Raw genomic sequence first — 19,153 nt, forward strand, 5'->3', positions numbered from 1 at the left:
TGTAGAATTATGGATCATTTTTTCTGCTCGCGTATAATGGTCGTTTTGGAAACCGAGAGTCTGTTTTGCCGGGATAAACATGGGTTCTGCAAACAAAAAACTATGGAAATCCACATCGATCCCTATAAGGTGGCCCTTGCGCTGTGAGTCATTTCTGGGGAAACCAGGGTTCTTGCTAGGATAAGCGGCTTTTCACGGGTGGCGTACAGACCAACTAAGAATATGATTCCTGTCTTGCAGTGCGGCACACCGTGCTGTAGTCTAACACTCATGTTACTAGGAATTAGTTTAATATATGTTGAAATGTTGGAGAAACTGCTATCAATCAATTTTTTTTTGAAAATCTATATTTCCTTTGTCAGATTTAGGCTGGTTTGCCCATCTTCATACGAGTCCTAGGTTAGGATGGCATGTGAGAGTTGGGCCACTTTTTTCGCTTTGTGATAGATAGCGCTGTAATAGTCACAAACGTATCAGTACGTGGTATCATATTACATTTCGCCAATGCGGACGCTATTTGCTTCGTGATACATTACCCGATTTAAAATGGACCGTTTACCGATTGCGGAACAGGTCGATATTGTGTTGATGTATGGCCCAACGGGCGTGTGCTATGTCTGCTGCTCGGTATCCTGGGCGACATCATCCAAGTGTCCGGACCGTTCGCCGGATAGTTACGTTATTTAAGGAAACAGGAAGTGTGCAGCCACATGTGAAACGTCAAACACGACATGCAACAAATGATGATGCCCAAGTGGGTGTTTTAGCTGCTGTCGCGGCTAATCCGCACATCAGTAGCAGACAAATTGCGCGAGAATCGGGAATCTCAAAAACGTCGGTGTTGAAATGTTACATCAACATCGATTGCACCCGTACCATATTTCTATGCATCAGGAATTGCATGGCGACGACTTTGAACGTCGTGTACAGTTCTGCCACTGGACACAAGAGAAATTAGGGGACGATGACAGATTTTTTGCATGCGATCTATTTAGCGACGAAGCGTCATTCACCAACAGCGGTAACGTAAACCGGCATAATATGCGCTATTGGGCAACGGAAAATCCATGATGGCTGCGACAAGTGGAGCATCAGCGACCTTGGCGGGTTAATATATGGTGCGGCATTATGGGAGGAAGGATAATTGGCCCCCATTTTATCGATGGCAATCTAAATGGTGCAATGTACGCTGATTTCCTACGTAATGTTTTACCGATGTTACTACAAGATGTTTCACTGCATGACAGAATGGCGATGTACTTCCAACATGATGGATGTCCGGCACATAGCTCGCGTGCGGTTGAAGCGGTGTTGAATAGAATATTTCATGACAGGTGGATTGGTCGTCGAAGCGCCATACCATGGCCCGCACATTCACCGGATCTGACGTCCCCGGATTTCTTTCTGTGGAGAAAGTTGAAGGATATTTGCTATCGTGATCCACCGACAACGCCTGACAACATGCGTCAGCGCATTGTCAATGCAGGTGCGAACATTGCGGAAGGCGAACTACTCGCTGTTGAGAGGAATGTCGTTACACGTATTGCCAAATGCATTGAGGTTGACGGACATTATTTTGAGCATTTATTGCATTAATGTGGTATTTACGGGTAATCACGCTGTAACAGCATGCGTTCTCAGAAATGATAAGTTCACAAAGGTACATGTATCACATTGGAACAACCGAAATAAAATGTTCAAACGTACCTACGTTCTGTATTTTAATTTAAAAACCTACCTTTTACCAACTGTTCGTCTAAAATTGTGAACCATATGTTTGTGACTATTACAGCGCCATCTATCAAAAAGCGATAAAAGTGAACCAACTAAAACATTCATATTTATTTACGTACTACACGAATATGTAATAAAAATGGGGGTTCCTATTTTAAAAAACGCAGTTGATATCCGTTTGACCTATGACAGCGCCACCTAGCGGACCATCCATAGCGCCATCTGGTTTCCCCCTTCAAGCTAGACGAGTTTCGTTCTTCGTAGTTTTTCGTTTGACGCTTATTTCGTGAGATATTTGGCCCGGTCACGATCAATGGACCAGCCTGTATACTCTTCAGGCATGGGCGCTTGTGCTGCACTGTGTGTGAAGACGCCATGGGTCGATACCAGGCTATGCCCACTGGACTTGGGCATCTGTGTCTGCTCCAGCTCGATGTAACAATAAGGAGTTTTACTGCAATCCGTTTATCTTGCCGTGGCCATCCTCACCTTCGACACACTCCTGAGTCCCTCGTCCGCCGATCGAAACGCACAAGGACTGGACGGGAAAGCGACAGTACCGTCCTGTCCGACCAAAACAACACTCCTCTACAGCTCCACGACGGACCACGGAAATGGTCCGTTACATTATGTACCCTTATGGAGGGCTGAATTCCAGTGGACCGCGGTCAACGTGAATGAGCGATACTGTGTTGATTATTTCAGAACGAATAATGCGAAAGCTTAAAAATAACGATACAGTCCAGTTTTCACAATACAGTTAACACTGGCCCTCAGTGAGTAAAGTAATGATTTATCAGTTTGCGAAAAAGTGCATAATCTCTCTACAAATATGTAGACGTTTCCAGAGCCGCTCTCATATTATGTATGTTGTCGAAATGAAGAAACAACGAGTTTTTACAGACATCGTGGAAGAAGCATACTCAGGATTCTACAACTTGACTAGCCTTGAAAACTAGTCGTGTTCAGTGGCTCACCGTCCAATAAAGAATAGGCGCCAGAAAAAGGGAGTGCCCCCAATAAACCGTTGCACCTCTGTTCTTACCGGTGACATTCATTACAATGGCTTCCTTCGACCCCGATAAATCAATGTACAGTAATACCCTGATGTAATAAACCTATGACAGGGGTGGAAGATGACTAAAGAGATAGATCTTAGTCTAGAGGATAAAACACTCGTAGATGCATTTGGTGATGACGAAATGTGTTTCTTGAATCTATTTGCATAGAAAATTAAAATCTGTGAAGGTGTTTGTTGGTACGTAGAGTATTTTTCTGACAGGAACTTCAAACACCACTGTCTGTTGTTCTCCACATACAGTTTATTTAAAGACTCAGCGTACGCTGCCACATATCTAATCTCACATATTATACATGACACCCAATTGTGAGGAATGTTATAAAAGGTGAGTGTTAAATCAATTCCAAGTGTTTTAGCAGTTCATTAACCTTAAGGATACCAGTGCCTAGTTCTACTAGATAGTACTTAAAGTATCATGCTTTAAACATAATTCAGACTAAGGATGTAGACACCATCGCCACCACCATCACCACCACCACCACCACCACCATCACCGCATCCACTGTCATCACCATCATCATCATCATCATTTATTATTATTATTACCATCGCCATCAGCCATTCCACATCAATAGCTATATAATGGCATGCTCTAAACTTCATCATGCATTATGGGCCTTAGCAACATTCATCCATGTTAATCTTGAATATTTACTAATGCCATGTACCCGCCAACTTTTATGTCATTGTCTCTGTCTTTTGTTACATATTCGAATCCAGCCAAGAACTTACTTGGTCACACTATCAACCATAACATGGTTATGAGCACTTCCCCTCTTCATTTCCTTTTCATTACAGTCATAATTACGTCTTTCATTCTACTTTCCTCTCTCTCCTAGTAATAGTCCACCAGCATTTCTCCGTTACTCATTGAACAACCCTCTGTTTATGAATGTTCTTCACATTCGAGGTCAAAAAGTCTCCATTTATGTCTACATGACTATTCCGTAACTCTCACTTACGTGCCTGGCAGAGGGTTCATCGTACCAGCTTCAGACTATTTCTCTACCGTTTCAATCTTGAACAACGCGTGGGAAAAACGAACACTTAAATCTTTCCATGCGAGCCCTGATTTATCTTATTTTATTGTTATGATGATTATTTCTCCCTGTTGTGGGCTGGCAGGAGAGCCAACCCGTATGAATAGAGGAAGCCGAAAAGCACGCGTTTAAGCTCACGCAGGCTGGCGTGAGGTCTGGAACAGGACAAGGAAATTAGAACTTAGAAAAACGGACGCAGATGGTGGAATACTAAACTTTAATCCATTAATGTTGAACGTAGCTCTTGTCTGTACATTATTTACAATATCAATAGCAACTGATAATGGCGCCTTGCTAGTTCGTAGCAAATGACGTAGCTGAAGGCTATGCTAACTATCGTCTCGGCAAATGAGAGCGTATTTTGTCAGTGAACAATCGCTAGCAAAGTCGGCTGTACAACTGGGGCGAGTGCTAGGAAATCTCTCTAGACCTGCCGTGTGGCGGGGCTCGGTCTGCAATCTCTGATAGTGGCGACACGCGGGTCCGACGTATACTTATGGACCACGGCCGATTTAAAGGCTACCACCTAGCAAGTGTGGTGTCTGGCGGTGACACCACACTCCCTATATAGGTTGACGTCAACAAAATATTTCCGCTTTTGGAGGAGAAAGTTGGAAATTTAAATTCGTGAAAATATCTCGCCGTAACGAGAAACGCCTTTGTTTTAGTTTATCACCCAAACTTGAGTATCATACCCGTGGCACTCGCTCCTCTACTTCTCGATAGTACAGAACGAGCTGCCCTTCTTTGAACTCTTTCAGTTTCGTCTGTCAATTCTGTCTCGTAACGATCCCATATCACTCTACAGTACTTTAGAAGAGGACGGACAAGTAAAGTGTTGGCAGCCTCTTTAGTAGACTTGCTGCATCTTCTAGGTGATCTGCCAATAATACGCAGTCTTTGGTGTGCCTTCCCGACAACATTATCTATGTGATCGTTCCAATTTAAGTTATTCGTAATTATAATTCCCAGGTATTTAAATGAACTGACAGCATTAAATTTCGTATAAACGAAATTTAATAGATTTCTTTTAGTTATCATATGGAAGACCTTACATTTTTCAGTATTTAGAGTCAACTGATACATTTCACACCATACAGATATCTTGTCTAAATCATTTTGCAATTCGTTTTGATCTTCTGATGACCTTCTCAGACGGTAGATGGCAGCATCGTCCGCAAACACTTTAAGAGAGCAGCTCAGATTGTGTCTTAAATCGTTTATAGAGATTCGGAATAGCAGAGCTCCCATAACGCCATCTTGTGCAACGCAAGATATTACTTCTGTTTTACTCAATGACTTCCGTCAGTTACTCAGTTACTACGAACTGTGACGTTTTTCACAGGAAATCACGAACCAGTAGCGTAACTGAGGCAATACTTCACAGGCACGCAATTTGATGAGAAGTCGCTTGTGGGGAACTGTGTCAAAAGCCTTATGTAAATCTACAAATACGAAATCAATTTCAGATCCCTCGACAGTATCATTTCGTGTGAATAAAGAGCTAGTTGTGTTTCACGAGAGCGATATTTTCTGAAACCGAAATGAATGTGTCAGTAGATCGTTTTCCTCGAGATAATTCATAATGTATGAACACACTATAAGAAAGAATAATCTTTTAGGCCTTAGTAAATTCTTACATCTCCAGAATTGCAGTCTAGTTCCAAACTCCATCGCAAATTGACGTCAGTGAAATTGGTCTGTAACGTACTGGATTACTCTTATTTTGGTTTCTGAGAACTGCTGTGACCTGTAAAAATGAGTCAAATGGCTCTGAGCACTATAGGACTTAACATCTGAGGCCAACAGTCCCCTAGACTTAGAACTACTTAAACCTAACTAACCTAAGGACATCACACACATCCATGCCCCAGGGAAGATTCGAACCTGCGACCGTAGCGGTCGCGCGGTTCCATACTGAAGCGCCTAGAACCGCTCGGCCACACCGACCGGCTGTGTCCTGTAATACTACATGATTGTCAACTGTCTGCTTAGTACCGAAAACTATTTAGTGTAACAAAAGCCACCCAGGGAAGTTGCACTCTTCAGGTCTTTTTTTTCTGCTCATTCAGCCGTTGTTACGTACCGTGTTAAATGCAAAAACCAAACAACTGGTTCTATGACTTCGTTGCAATTTATACTGTTTCCTTTTCGATGTGTTGATTATAAACTATTTTAGAATTATGATATTTATATGAATACTTAGCTCTTTGAATTTCTTCCATTTTTTGTTGAGGTTTACTTGCAATGGAGGCAAGAAAAACACAGCAGCAAAGTGATGGTGCTTCATGTGTATTCAATGAACAGATTAAAAAATCTGAAAACTTCCTCTAGAGCTGCGTGAGTATATTTTTGGTGATATGAAGTCATACTGCCTTTCCCCAAAAAGAATTCTTAGTTTCGCACTATTACAGTGAAGTGTTAGAGAAGCTGTAGCATTGGAATATATCTTCTTCAGTATACGAATAATCGGTGAATCATTTAATCATTTCTCACTGGCTGTTAGTATAGATCTTGTTGAAGCCGAATCAAAAGCTTTTTCAAATTCTATGAATCTCAGGCAAAGCGTCACATCATACTTACTGCACCATTCTGTGCGTTTCCATTCATGGCTTTCAAGTGGTCCATTGTCCCATTTCCACTTCTAAAGCCAGCTTGTTTCCTTTTTATTCCTTTATAATGTTTCTTTCTGTTTGAGTGTTAACAGTTTTAGTGAATGTCTTTTAAATTAAGAAGAGGAGGCTAATAGTTCTATAGTTTAATATGCATAATTTGTCTCCCTTTCTGTGCAGTAAAACATTTACTATATCGTTGCTGTTTTGGAGATTCATCTTACTCGGTAGATATGCTGTGAAGAACTTTACACGTTCCTTTTCCTGTGGCTACAATCATAGAACCCGTGGTCTGGGGGTGGCGGCGGGTACGTACCGCCGGCTAGTACACCAGACACGTGCCCTGATACAGGACAACAAATTGCGTCGAATGGATATCTTCATACGAACACATTATGTCAACACCTACCTTGTCTTCAAACTGAACTATTTTGCGCATGTCCTTCCCTTGACAGTTACGATGACCGAAAGATTTCAAGCAGCATATGTACATTTCGTGAGCGCCGGTCTTGTTTTTTAAAGTCCGATACGCCACCCTGACACTGCCGCAGCGGGCGAGCGGTATCGGTTTAATTCATGTTTGTAACCGTGCGCGATCGCTTTATCTCAACACTATGCGTCGCACGTGGACCTCTGCCCACACCAATCTGACGGGCAGCCTGATAGCTGAAGTGGGCACCACACTCTCCACATCCCCCGGTTTCTGTAGGACACATTTCACCAGCGATCTCCCACATCAGTGAATTCTTGATTGACCTCAGCTACTTAAGATGAGACCTTCCGACGACACGGATGCCCAGCACGAAAGACTATTATCGCCTTTATCAACAGCAGCAGCCTGCCAATACGGCCGCACACAGACATCCCGAAGTTGGCTGGAACGCTGTGTGGCGAGCAGTACACACGCCTTTTCTCCCTACGACGGTGCGTTCATTGTGGTACGTGGTTGTGAACGGGAAGTTCGCTACTCGTCGGAGGCTACATTCCATTCATCTGACGGACGAACCCTTGTGTCCGACATGCTCAGCCGTTGATTCGGATGATCACCACCTGACTTGTGCCGCGACCAGCGAGTCTGGCTACTCACGTTGCGCATGCTGGCATTACTCTTGAGGCGATCACCGGAGTCTGTCCCCCCTGATGATATATTGCGCCCCGACGGTGTATTTTTTCTACCGGCCAGGAAGAACGCCGTTAACTGGCTAACAGCCATAGCACTTTACTACATATTTCATGATGCTCACAAAGGCACACTCGACTTTTGGTCCTTACTGATGTCGACACATGCAGACTTCAGCCACCACCCGCAGTACAGGACCCACTTCCCTAATTATTTAGGTTCATTATTTGCGGATCCTCCTGCTCACTGGGGCGTTCCGGGTATGAGAAGCTGAACCTGAAGAAGAATCCTGGAGCATATTGATCCACTACGGACGGAATAGGGGGGAACCCCTGCCAACAAAGGAGAAGACGACTGGTACGCTCAGCTACGGCAGTTGTAGGATCTTTTTTCTAATAAAACAAAATTAATTCCACACATACAACAAAATAAAATAAAAATTCAATAAATAAATAAATTATATAACATAGAAGAACCCGCTAAACCCTCTCCCTGACCCTTCGATCCTAGAACACGTTGCGTGGGATGGCCTGGCCTCCCGTGTCGACCCCTGCCCTACCCGTCGTCCTACTCCTGCAGCGGTTATTGAACAAAAAGGGGAAGTAGCGTCTTTGATTCATAATCAAAACGTCTTCGGTCCAGGGTTTGAATCCCGCCGCTGCTTAAATTTTGATTAAAAATCAGAATTGGCGGCCGGCATCAGAAGTCACCCTCATTCTGCCAACGGCCTTGTCAAAGAGGACGGAGAAGCGGACAGAGGTTCAGGGCATTCTCTTGTCCTAGGAGTGGGAAACTGCCCCTAAAGGCGGAAGAATCAGCAATTGTCAACGGCATGAGGATGCAGAAGGCAATGGAAACCACTGGATTAAAGACACGTAACGTGTATCCACAGGAATGTGGCCTGTAATTCAAGAAGTGTCATGATGATCTCTCCATTGGCGTAAGATTCCTCCATTCGGATCTCCGGGAGGGGACTGCCGAGGGGGAGGTTACCATGAGAATAATCAACGAAAAGGCGTGGAATGTCAGAAGCTTCAACGTGGTAGGGAAACTAGAAAATCTGAAAATGAACATGCAGAGGCTCAATCTAGATATAGTAGGGGTCAGTGAAGTGAAGTGGAAAGAAGACAAGGATTTCTGGTCAGATGGGTATAGGGTAATATCAACAGCAGCAGAAAATGGTATAACAGAAGTAGGATTCGTTATGAATAGGAAGTTAGGGCAGAGAGTGTGTTACTGTGAACAGTTCAGTGACAGGGTTGTTCTTATCAGAATCGACAGCAAACCCACACCGATAACGATATTTCAAGTACACATGCAGACGTCACAAGCTGAAGAGGAAGAGGTAGAGCAAGTTATGAGGATGTTGAAAGGGTAATACAGTATGTAAAAGAGGATGAAAATCTAATAGTCATGGGGGACTGGAATGCAGTTGTAGGGGAACGAGTAGGTTACAGGAAAATATGGGCCTGGGACAACGAATGTGAGAGGAGAAAGACTAATCGAGTTCTGTAACAAGTTTCAGCTAGTAATAGCGAATACTCTGTTCAAGAATGTTCAAGAATGAGCGTCTGCCATGTAAGCAGGAGATCCCGGGCTCGAGTCCCGGTCGGGGCACACATTTTCAACTGTCCCCGTTGAAATTTATCAATGTCTGCAAGCAGCTAAGGGTCTGGAATTCATTGTAACTTCATTTCTCTGTTACTTACTGCAGCATTTGCCGTTGGCAGACCATACCTGCGAATCTAAAGACCCAGGTTTCAGTCCCTGGTTGGTCCGAATGTTTATTATGTTACTAATCGCTTTCTTAATCTCAGTCAGTGAGCTGTTTCAGCTAAAAATGTCAAGTGTGTCGTGGTTCGAAGTCCATGCTTAACTTTAGGTTCCCTTGTACATGGCTAGTTAAGTCATATCAAAGGCCATACAACCTCCAACAGGACCATACATAACAAAGCACTCTGGTGATCATAGCAACTTTGTACATTCCTCGTCACATATGGTAGTTAGGTAGAGGAATTCATTGATAAAATTGCGTGACCAACTGTACCAAATAAGGGGCCTATGTTGCCGCCTAGGCAAGCTTATTAGCCACTGAGGCACCTTGACACAGCGGTTGACACAACTGCACGGATTACCATGGCACACCTTTCTCCTCGATCCAAATTCTCACTGGCTCACCAGTCTACTTTAAATTGCCCCTTAAACTTGAAAAGAATTGCCGCGTGTCTCCATGTTCTGGAATAGCACCCCAGCATCGAACGTAAATGGGTAATCCAGCCTGAATCCCAGGAGCAGGTACTTACACAGATGAAATGGCACGGTTTCAGAGACTTCACTGATCTCATATAGATACGATTTTATGTATACATATTTAAGCGGCGAGTGGAAATCTGTACCAAGACCGGGAATTGAACCCAGGTCTCTTGCTGACTAGGCAGGTGCGGCAGTCACTAACCCACCTTGGCACAACGGTTCACACAACTGTACAGATTACCCTGGCACACCTCTCTCCTCGAATCCAAATTCTCATTGCCACCCCAGCCTATTTTAAATTCCCCCTTACACACGAAGAGATCCTCGGCAATTCTGTTCGTGTGTAAATGGGAATTTAAAGTAGATTGGGGCGTCAGTGAGAGTTTGGATCGAGGAGGGAACGCACCTGCCTAGTAAGCAGGAGACCTGGGTCCAATTCCAGGCCTTGGTACAAATTTTCACTCTCCACTTCAATCTGTATACTTAAAATTATACATACATCAAAAAAAGTTTTGCATCACCCCGGTTCCCAGAACTCCTGATGATAGATGTTGACTGTGGGTATTGTATCACAGATACAGTCCCTTTGACTGTTCAGAGATAGCACTAAACCCTCCCAAAGATGTAAGCAACCATGCTTGAGCAGCGTCTATTACACGGAGGGGGTCCGACAGCTGATAAGTCCCTGTCATTCTAACAGGAAGGAGGTACAGGGCTCGTGTTGTCTGTAGTTCAGCCATGCCTAGACGATCAATACCGCGGTTCGATGGCGCCCGCATTGTTACTCTGTGCCAGGAAGGGCTCTCAGCGATGTTGTTCGGACGTGGAGGAGATACAGAGAGACAGGACGTGTCGATGACATGCCTCGCTCAGGCCTCCCAAGGGTTACTACTACTGCAGTGTATGACCTACCTACGGATCGGAGGAACCGTGAGAGCAACGGGCACCATGTTGAATAATGCTTTTCGTGCAGCCACAGGGCTATCTTGTTACGACTCAAACTGTGCCCAATAGGCTGCATCATGCGCAACTTCACTGCAGACGTTCACGGAGAGATCAATCTTTGCAACCACGATACCATGCAACGCGGTACAGAATGGGCCTAATAACATGCCGAATGGACCGCTCAGGATTGGCATCACGTTCTCTTCACCGACGAGTGTCGCATATGCCTTTAACCAGACAATCGTCGGAGACGTGTTTGGAGGTAATCCGGTCAGGCTGTACGCCTTAGACACACTTTCCAGCGAGTGCAGCAAGGTGGAGGTTCCTTGCTGCTTTCGGGTGGCATTTGTGAGCCGACGTACACCGCTGGTTGTCATGGAAAGCTTCGTAACGTCTGTACGATACGTGAACGCAATCCTTCAGCCGATAGTGCAACCATATAAGCAGCACATTAGCGAGGCATGCACCTTCATGGACGACAATTCGCAACCCCATCGTGCACATCTTGTGAATGACTTCCTTCAGGATAACGACATCGCTCGACTAGAGTGGCAAGCATGTTCTCCAGACATGACCCCTATCGAACATACCTGGGATAGATTGAACAGGGCTGTTTATGGACGATGTGACCCACCAACCACTCTGAGGGATTTACGCCGAGTCGCCATTGAGGACTGGGACAATCTGGATCAACAATGCCTTGATGAACTTGTGGATAGTATGCCACGACGAATACAGGCACGCGTCAATACAAGAGGACGTGCTACTGGGTATTAGAGGTGCCGATGTGTACAGCAATCTGTACCACCACACCGAAGGTCTCGCTGTACGAAGGTACAACATGCAATGTGTGGTTTTTATGAGCAATAAAAAGGGCGGAAATGATGTTTATGTTGATCTCTGTTCCAATTTTCTGTACAGGTTCCGGAACTCTCGGAATCGAGGTGATGCAAAAACATTTTTTGATGTGTGTATCTGTACAAGAGCAGTAAAGTCTCCAACACTGTGTCATTTAATGTTGTTCAAATGAGGAGCTGAAAAAATCAATCAAGAAAGAGATGATTAACCCACTGGAATAGATTTATTTCATTATCTCATGATAAAACATTTTACATAAGAAGCTATCTAAATGTACGGTCTGCAAAGAAAAGTTTCACCTTAAGTTAAGTTACCCGAATATGCAGTAATATTTGCCTAGATGTGCCAGTCACCTCTATCCATGCTGACCAGGTCAAACTTTCCACAACTATAGAAAATATATAAAGACTTTCAATTTTGTATGAGTAGAATGACAATGGTCAATCTGGCATATTTTGTTCAAATTTGTAACGCCATTTGCATACCCATGACATCACAAGCCACGCCCCCTATCTATGATGTCAACATCATGATGTGGCAAGCCATACTCACTTTACATGACGTCCCATTTGCGGGAAATTTAAAAACACCCACAAAACCAGTAAATCAGTATGTTGCCAAAATGTTGAAAACTATCTGAAAGATTTGAATTTTATCGCATCGTATTTAAAAATCTCCAAACTATTTGTCTCATTCATGAAAGTAGGTAAGTTTCACCTAAATTGTAGAAATTGGCACAATGTTCAAACAGTCTGAATGACCTGAATTTTTTGCACCATATTAAAATGTATCCGAACAACCTATATAATTTATTAAAAAAATATGTAAGCATGTGCATATCCACCTAATCACCCATTCAGATGCGCACACACACACACACACACACACACAAGCGCACGCGCGCACTCACACATACACATACACCTGATTTTTTGCGCCATTTTCCAAACGACTTGTATTATTTATCAGAATATGTAAGCTTCAACCAAACTGTGTAACTTGACATCATCTTCAGAAGTACTCCAATGAACAGAATTGTCTGCCATGTTAAAAAAAAAATCCGATTCTCTGTCAAAAATATATTGACAGTATTGGTGTGAACTGGCGTTAGTAGTGGAACTTACTACTTAAACAGCACTTGTCAATGAGCTTAGTTCTATCTCTGTACCACAGTTGGGACACGAATTAATATATCAATATCGAAATTGTCTGTACTATCTATGAAATCTATGAAAAATTTGCAAAAAGAAACACACACACACACAGTGTTCAAGTCATGTCACAATGTTATTTCCATGTCTAAAGTATGTAAAGGGTGCAACTTAGAGTAATTCCAATTCTAGAATTATGTGAAAAATACTTCAGCAACACAATGTCTACTTCAAGTGTCACAATGTTGTTTTCACGTCTAAAATCTACGTTAAAACACCTAAATGGTGTAACTTTAAGTATTTCCACATATAAATGGTTCTACAGTGACATTCAAAATTAAAGCAACAAACGGAAATTTTGCAAGTTTGCGGTTATTTTGCCACAGAATAGCACAAACAGGTGATAGTAAAGTGGAAACAATGTGAATAATACAGAAGGCAAACAACTGTAACATGCATAACGACAGATAAAACGTTCATCATTTTTTCAGCTTAACGGATTTGTGCACACAACCGGTTAATGTGCTCAGTATGGGGTGTGATCACGTCTGGCAAGGTGTGACCACGTCTGGCAGCAATATAGGCCTGACAGCAACAGAGCATACTGTGAATGACATCGTCAATCTCGTGTTGAGGCAATGACGCCCATTCCTCGTGTAGAGTTGCTCGCATTTGTTGGAGAGTGGCTGGTGGATGCTGACGTGATGTAACCCGTCTCCCTAGTCCATGCGAGACATGCCCTATGGGATTCAAATCGGGAGAGCGAGCAGGCCACGCCATGTGTGTAATGTCCTCCGTGCTCTATGAGGTTGAGCATCACCGTCCATCAAAACGAAGTCTGGGCTTACAGCACTGCGCAACAACCGCGAATGAGGTCCTAAGTTCTCGTCACGATACTTGACAACCATTAAACTTTGCCGATTCACCCGTACAATTTCACGAAGTGTCCGCGAGGTCAACGTAATCACTGCTCACACCATTAAGGATTCTCCTCGCTATCGGTCTCTTTCCACAATGTTTGGGTCCCGGAACCATGTTCCACGTTCCCTCCAGCTCCGAATCCAACGAGAATCACTCTCGAGACCAAATCCGGACCCATCTGTGATAAGAACACTGGCCCTCTGTTCGACCATCCAGGTGGCATGTTGACGGCTCCACTCTAGATGTCGTCTTCTGTGCAGGCGCGTCAGAGGTACACATGCAGCAGGTCTCCGATAATAAAGGTCACACTCTGATGAACCCTTCTTTACAAAGTTTGCCTCGATTCAACAAGTCCAGTGGATGCTGCGAAATCAGATGACAGTTGCCGTGCAGTAATAAGGCAGTACCTTCGTGCCATTACAGCCTAATAACGACCCTCTCTTTTTGATGTCACACGTGTTCGGCACTGCTCTGGTCTTCAGGATACAGTTTCGGTCTCTATAAACTTTTGCCACATCCGATAAACAACACAACGATTCACATTAAGCCATCGGGCAATCGGGCCATTCTCCCTACGGCCATCCACCGCAGAGAGCCGGGTAGGCATCTTCTCTGTGCCATGCTGCACCGTTTTTGACCGTGTCCACAGTGATTGTGGATATGGGATCACCCGCAAACACTACGCCGTTTGATAGGTGCCCTGACATCATCGTTGGCGTGGTTGTCCGTTGACCAGAATGCCATCTTCCGTGCAGAACACGATTGTACGGACATCTGTTGACAATTTGTGTGATTATATTGCGAATTAGACACAGGATGGGAAAATAACGGTTTGTTGCTTTAATTTTGGACACCAGAAAATAAGTGTACAAAACAACCGTGCTCTGGTGAAATAACACGCCAAGAAGGCAGTTGATATTTAGTCTTTGGCCTAGATGAGGCTGTACACAAAAGCGAACCTGAGCAAGCACCGTTTTAGGGTGGAACACTATAACAACATTCACAATGTTTATGTCAAGTGTTAAAACATTACCTTCATATTTAACATGTTCATCAAAATATGTAAATGGTTTAACTTAACAGTATTTCTATGGCTAAAATATCTGCAAGACGTAAGTCACAAGAAACACACGATGTTAATATCAATCTATGGGTTGTTGTAATTTCGATCTTAGGGTTAGTTGAGGCTACTTTAAATTGTGTTACATAGATCGAACTTTCATCATTTGGCCTTTTTTAGAAGTATCTCTGTGATGGCTCCTCACCAAGCACCGCTTTTTAGGGTAAGAAGATAATGCATCATGTATTATACTAGGTTTTTTAATAACTGTGTGACATTGGACGTACCTGTAGTTATGTTCCATTGGAATTCTATAAACAAACGTCACAGTTTCTGACACTGTAGCACAACAAACGGTACTAAAAATTTTACGTTTTGACGAGGTATTTAATACATTGTATCACCTAAAACTAGGGAGGGAATGTAATAGTAGTAGTTTATAAGAAAGGAATCAAAGAAGATTCTAACAATAACAATAAATTACCGCTTTGTGATCGCATACACGATGATATGCAAAGAACGTACTAGTGAGAACTAACAGAGATCACAGTGTATGAGAAACAGTGGATTTCAGACTAGAGGCTGATACGGGTCTGAGATCTTTATACTGCACAAGGAATGAGATGAGAGTGGATGCCTAATAATCCATGAAATTTCGTACGTTATTCATTATGCCAAAGAAACGTGAACTTCACTTTAGGGGGTGACCAGCTGATGTAATACTTGCCTTAATGTGCTGAACGAATGTATAAAACTACATGTCAACGTTGTGTAAGAGTGAGGGATTTGTATCTTTGCTGCAACTGTTTCATGAAACTAGACCGAGATATCTTGGAAGAGTGCCAAATTGCTAAGGAGTTGTTCTGTGGTTGGTCCATTTTTATTTATATTGAAAATGTGTTGAAACAGAGGAAACGAAATTCTACGTGTCGTAAATACAAATCAGAAATATTACTTTCAACGTTCTCATTTTAGTACGAGGGAAAATTAACTATTCCAATTATATTTTCCGGAAACTGGAAAAAAGGAAGATACAATAAATACAGACAATGAAACTCAAAACCATATGATTGTTGCTATGTCAGCTCTACATGTTCATTCTCAGAAAAAGGCAGGGAGATTAGGTTTCAACGTCCCGTAGGCGACGGGGTCATTAGTGTCAGTGAACATTCTCGGATCGGGAAAGGACGAAAAAGTAAAGCGGCTGTGTCTTTCTCAAAGGAACCATCGTGGAATCTGCTTTGTGAGATTTAAGGAAGCGATGGTAAATCTACTGCCAATGATTTGACCTGTTATCCTGTGGAGTTAAGGTCCAGTGATCTACCCACTGCACCACCTTGTTATCAAAATTCATGTGTTTTAAAATGACAAGAATGAGTGTGATATTTTAAACAAAACTGAGCTGATAAGAAAACATATCTGTCGAGTAATTTCACTCCTTAGGAACTACAGAAGCCTAAATAAAAAAGGAAGCTTACATTGATTTTGCTATAAATGTAAGACTCAGAATTTAATTGGGAGAAAACAGTGTTAAGCTGCTATCCTCGAAACAAATTCTGTGAGGAAAAATAGAGAAATACAGTGATCAGCCCATAGTAAGAATTACATTATCAAGTAAATATTTTAGCTAGTCACAGCTGTAATGGATATCATTGGCAAGAAAAAACTATAATGATATGTTCCGCAATTCTCAACGGAAGAAAGTGGACCCCCAAAGAAAACATTAATTTGTACTCAGTTTTTCCCCACAGAACAAAAGGAAATTAGGTGGAGCATCAGACAGATACTACAGGGACCAGAAACCTCCAAGTAGATGGAACCAATGGACTGTATGGTCATTGAGGAGTGGGATGCAAGGAAATGCTGAATATGCCGATGGTGGATTACAGTATTGAAAATCTGCTAATTGGACTAGCACTGGTAAGTCAGGTCTATAAGAATATGTAGATGAATTAAAAGAATACACGAAAATAAAAAAAATGCACATACAATTGGGCACAGGGTACAGAAGTTATAAGAGAAAGTATATGTCCTAGGGGAAGAACATTGCTTAGCTAAGAAATGTGTCAGATCCATTTACCGTCAACTGCACACAACATTCATTTCTCGGTATTAAACCTTAATAAACGAGGAAATCTATTTGCGTACTTCTGGAAGAAATTGTGATTATCAATAATACCGATGTAAAGAAGTTATGTATAAGCTAAAACTGTCTATTATTTGAAAAAAAAGTAAAATTTGAATATCATTTCATTCAAATAACAAGCAGGTTTAGTAGGAAAATGATTTCTTTTAATCAGTATTTGATGGCTGTGAAACAAATCAAAGAGACAACAACTGTATTCATTAATATGTTGACTAGGTAGGGACATTATGGTATGTGTGCAACCAATGTGATATTTATTCTGATTTACAAATCGCCAGTCTTCCATACAGAGTCCGGCGCGAGCAATAAGCAGAACAGATTACACAGAAAGGCGTGCAGCAGGAACTCACTGTGCGTGTACGGCTGTCATGCAGATAACGGCCGCCAGAGAGACTCCCACGAGGAAGGCCCTCTCCCTCATGTCAGGCACCTGCAACAAGCACTGCTTGTAACAAGACAGCTTCAAAATACCTCCACCAGTTACAATCCAACTCCTTAAATAATTTTTATTTCTTGTCTGTTTTCTGTTATACACGTAAATGTGTATACTACGAGTACATGCAATAAAATGATAAATCCTATCCGTTCTGTTTTTCACTAAACTTTATTTAACAATGTATAGTTTACAGACCACCGATCGTAATAATACAGGGTGTTACCAAAAGGTACGGCCAAACTTTCAGGAGACATTCCCCACACACAAATAAAGAAAAGATGCTATGTGGACATGTGTCCGGAAACGCTTAATTTCCATGTTAGAGCTCATTTTAGTTTCGTCAGTATGTACTGTACTTCCTCGATTCACCGCCAGTTGGCCCAATTGAAGGAAGGTAATGTTGACTTCGGTGCTTGTGTTGCCATGCGACTCATTGCTCTACCGTACTAGCATCAAGCACATCAGTACGTAGCATCAACAGGTTAGTGTTCATCACGAACGTGGTTTTGCAGTGAGTGCAATGTTTACAAATGCGTAGTTGGCAGATGCCCATTTGATGTATGGATTAGCACGGGGCAATAGCCGTGACGCGGTACGTTTGTATCGAGACAGATTTCCAGAACGAAGGTGTCCCGACAGGAAGACGTTCGAAGCAATTGATCGGCGTCTTAGGGAGCACGGAACATTCCAGCCTATGACTCGCGACTGGGGAACACCTAGAACGACGAGGACACCTGCAATGGACGAGGCAATTCTTCGTGTAGTTGACGATAACCCTAATGTCAGCGTCAGAGAAGTTGCTGCTGTACAAGGTAACGTTGACCACGTCACTGTATGGAGAGTGCTACGGGAGAACCAGTTGTTTCCGTACCATGTACAGCGTGTGCAGGCACTATCAGCAGCTGATTGGCCTCCACGGGTACACTTCTGCGAATGGTTCATCCAATAATGTGTAAATCCTCATTTCAGTGCAAATGTTCTCTTTACGGATGAGGCTTCATTCCAACGTTATCAAATTATAAATTATCACAATCAACATGTGTGGGCTGACGAGAATCCGCACGCACTTGTGCAATCACGTCATCAACACAGATTTTCTGTGAACGTTTGGGCAGGCATTGTTGGTGATGTCCTGATTTGGCCCCATGTTCTTCCGCCTACGCTCAATGGAGCACGTTATCATGATTTCATACGGGATACTTTACCTGTGCTGCTAGAACATGTGCTTTTACAAGTACATGTGGTTCATCCACGATGGAGCTCCTGCACATTTCAGTCGAAGTGTTCATACGCTTCTCAACAAAAGATTCGGTGACCGATGGATTGGTAGAGGCGGACCAATTCCATGGCCTCCACGCTCTCCTGACCTCAACCCCCTTAACTTTTCATTTATGGGGGCATATGAAAGCTCTTGTCTACGCAACCCCGGTACCAAATGTAGAGACTCTTCGTGCTCGTATTGTGGATGGCTATGAAATAATACGCCATTCTCCAGGGCTGCATCAGCGCATTAGGGATTCCATGCGACGGAGGGTGGATGCATGTATCCTCGCTAACGGAGGACATTTTGAACATTTCCTGTAACAAAATGTTTGAAGTCACGCTGGTACGTTCTGTTGCTGTGTGTTTCCATTCAATGATTAATGTGATTTGAAGAGAAGTAATAAAATGAGCTCTAACATGGAAAGCAAGCGTTTCCGGACACATGTCCACATAACATATTTTCTTTCTTTGTGTGTGAGGAATGTTTCCTGAAAGTTTGGCCGTACCTTTTTGTAACACCCTGTATAAATAGT

General features: G+C 42.9%; 1 protein-coding gene across 1 annotated transcript in view; it reads right to left on the reverse strand.

The window, feature by feature from the left end:
• Window positions 1-19,153, reverse strand: part of LOC126470654 (glycine receptor subunit alpha-4-like) — a 450,264-nt gene that overhangs the window by 243,413 nt on the left and 187,698 nt on the right. Inside the window, exon 2 of the mRNA XM_050098640.1 lies at window positions 17,272-17,351. Within this exon, the coding sequence (XP_049954597.1) occupies window positions 17,272-17,342 (71 nt within the window). The 5' untranslated portion in view covers window positions 17,343-17,351. The remainder of the gene's footprint in view (window positions 1-17,271; window positions 17,352-19,153) is intronic.

Source organism: Schistocerca serialis, chromosome 3 (assembly GCF_023864345.2).
Source record: "Schistocerca serialis cubense isolate TAMUIC-IGC-003099 chromosome 3, iqSchSeri2.2, whole genome shotgun sequence".
Taxonomy (NCBI): Eukaryota; Metazoa; Arthropoda; class Insecta; order Orthoptera; family Acrididae; genus Schistocerca; species Schistocerca serialis.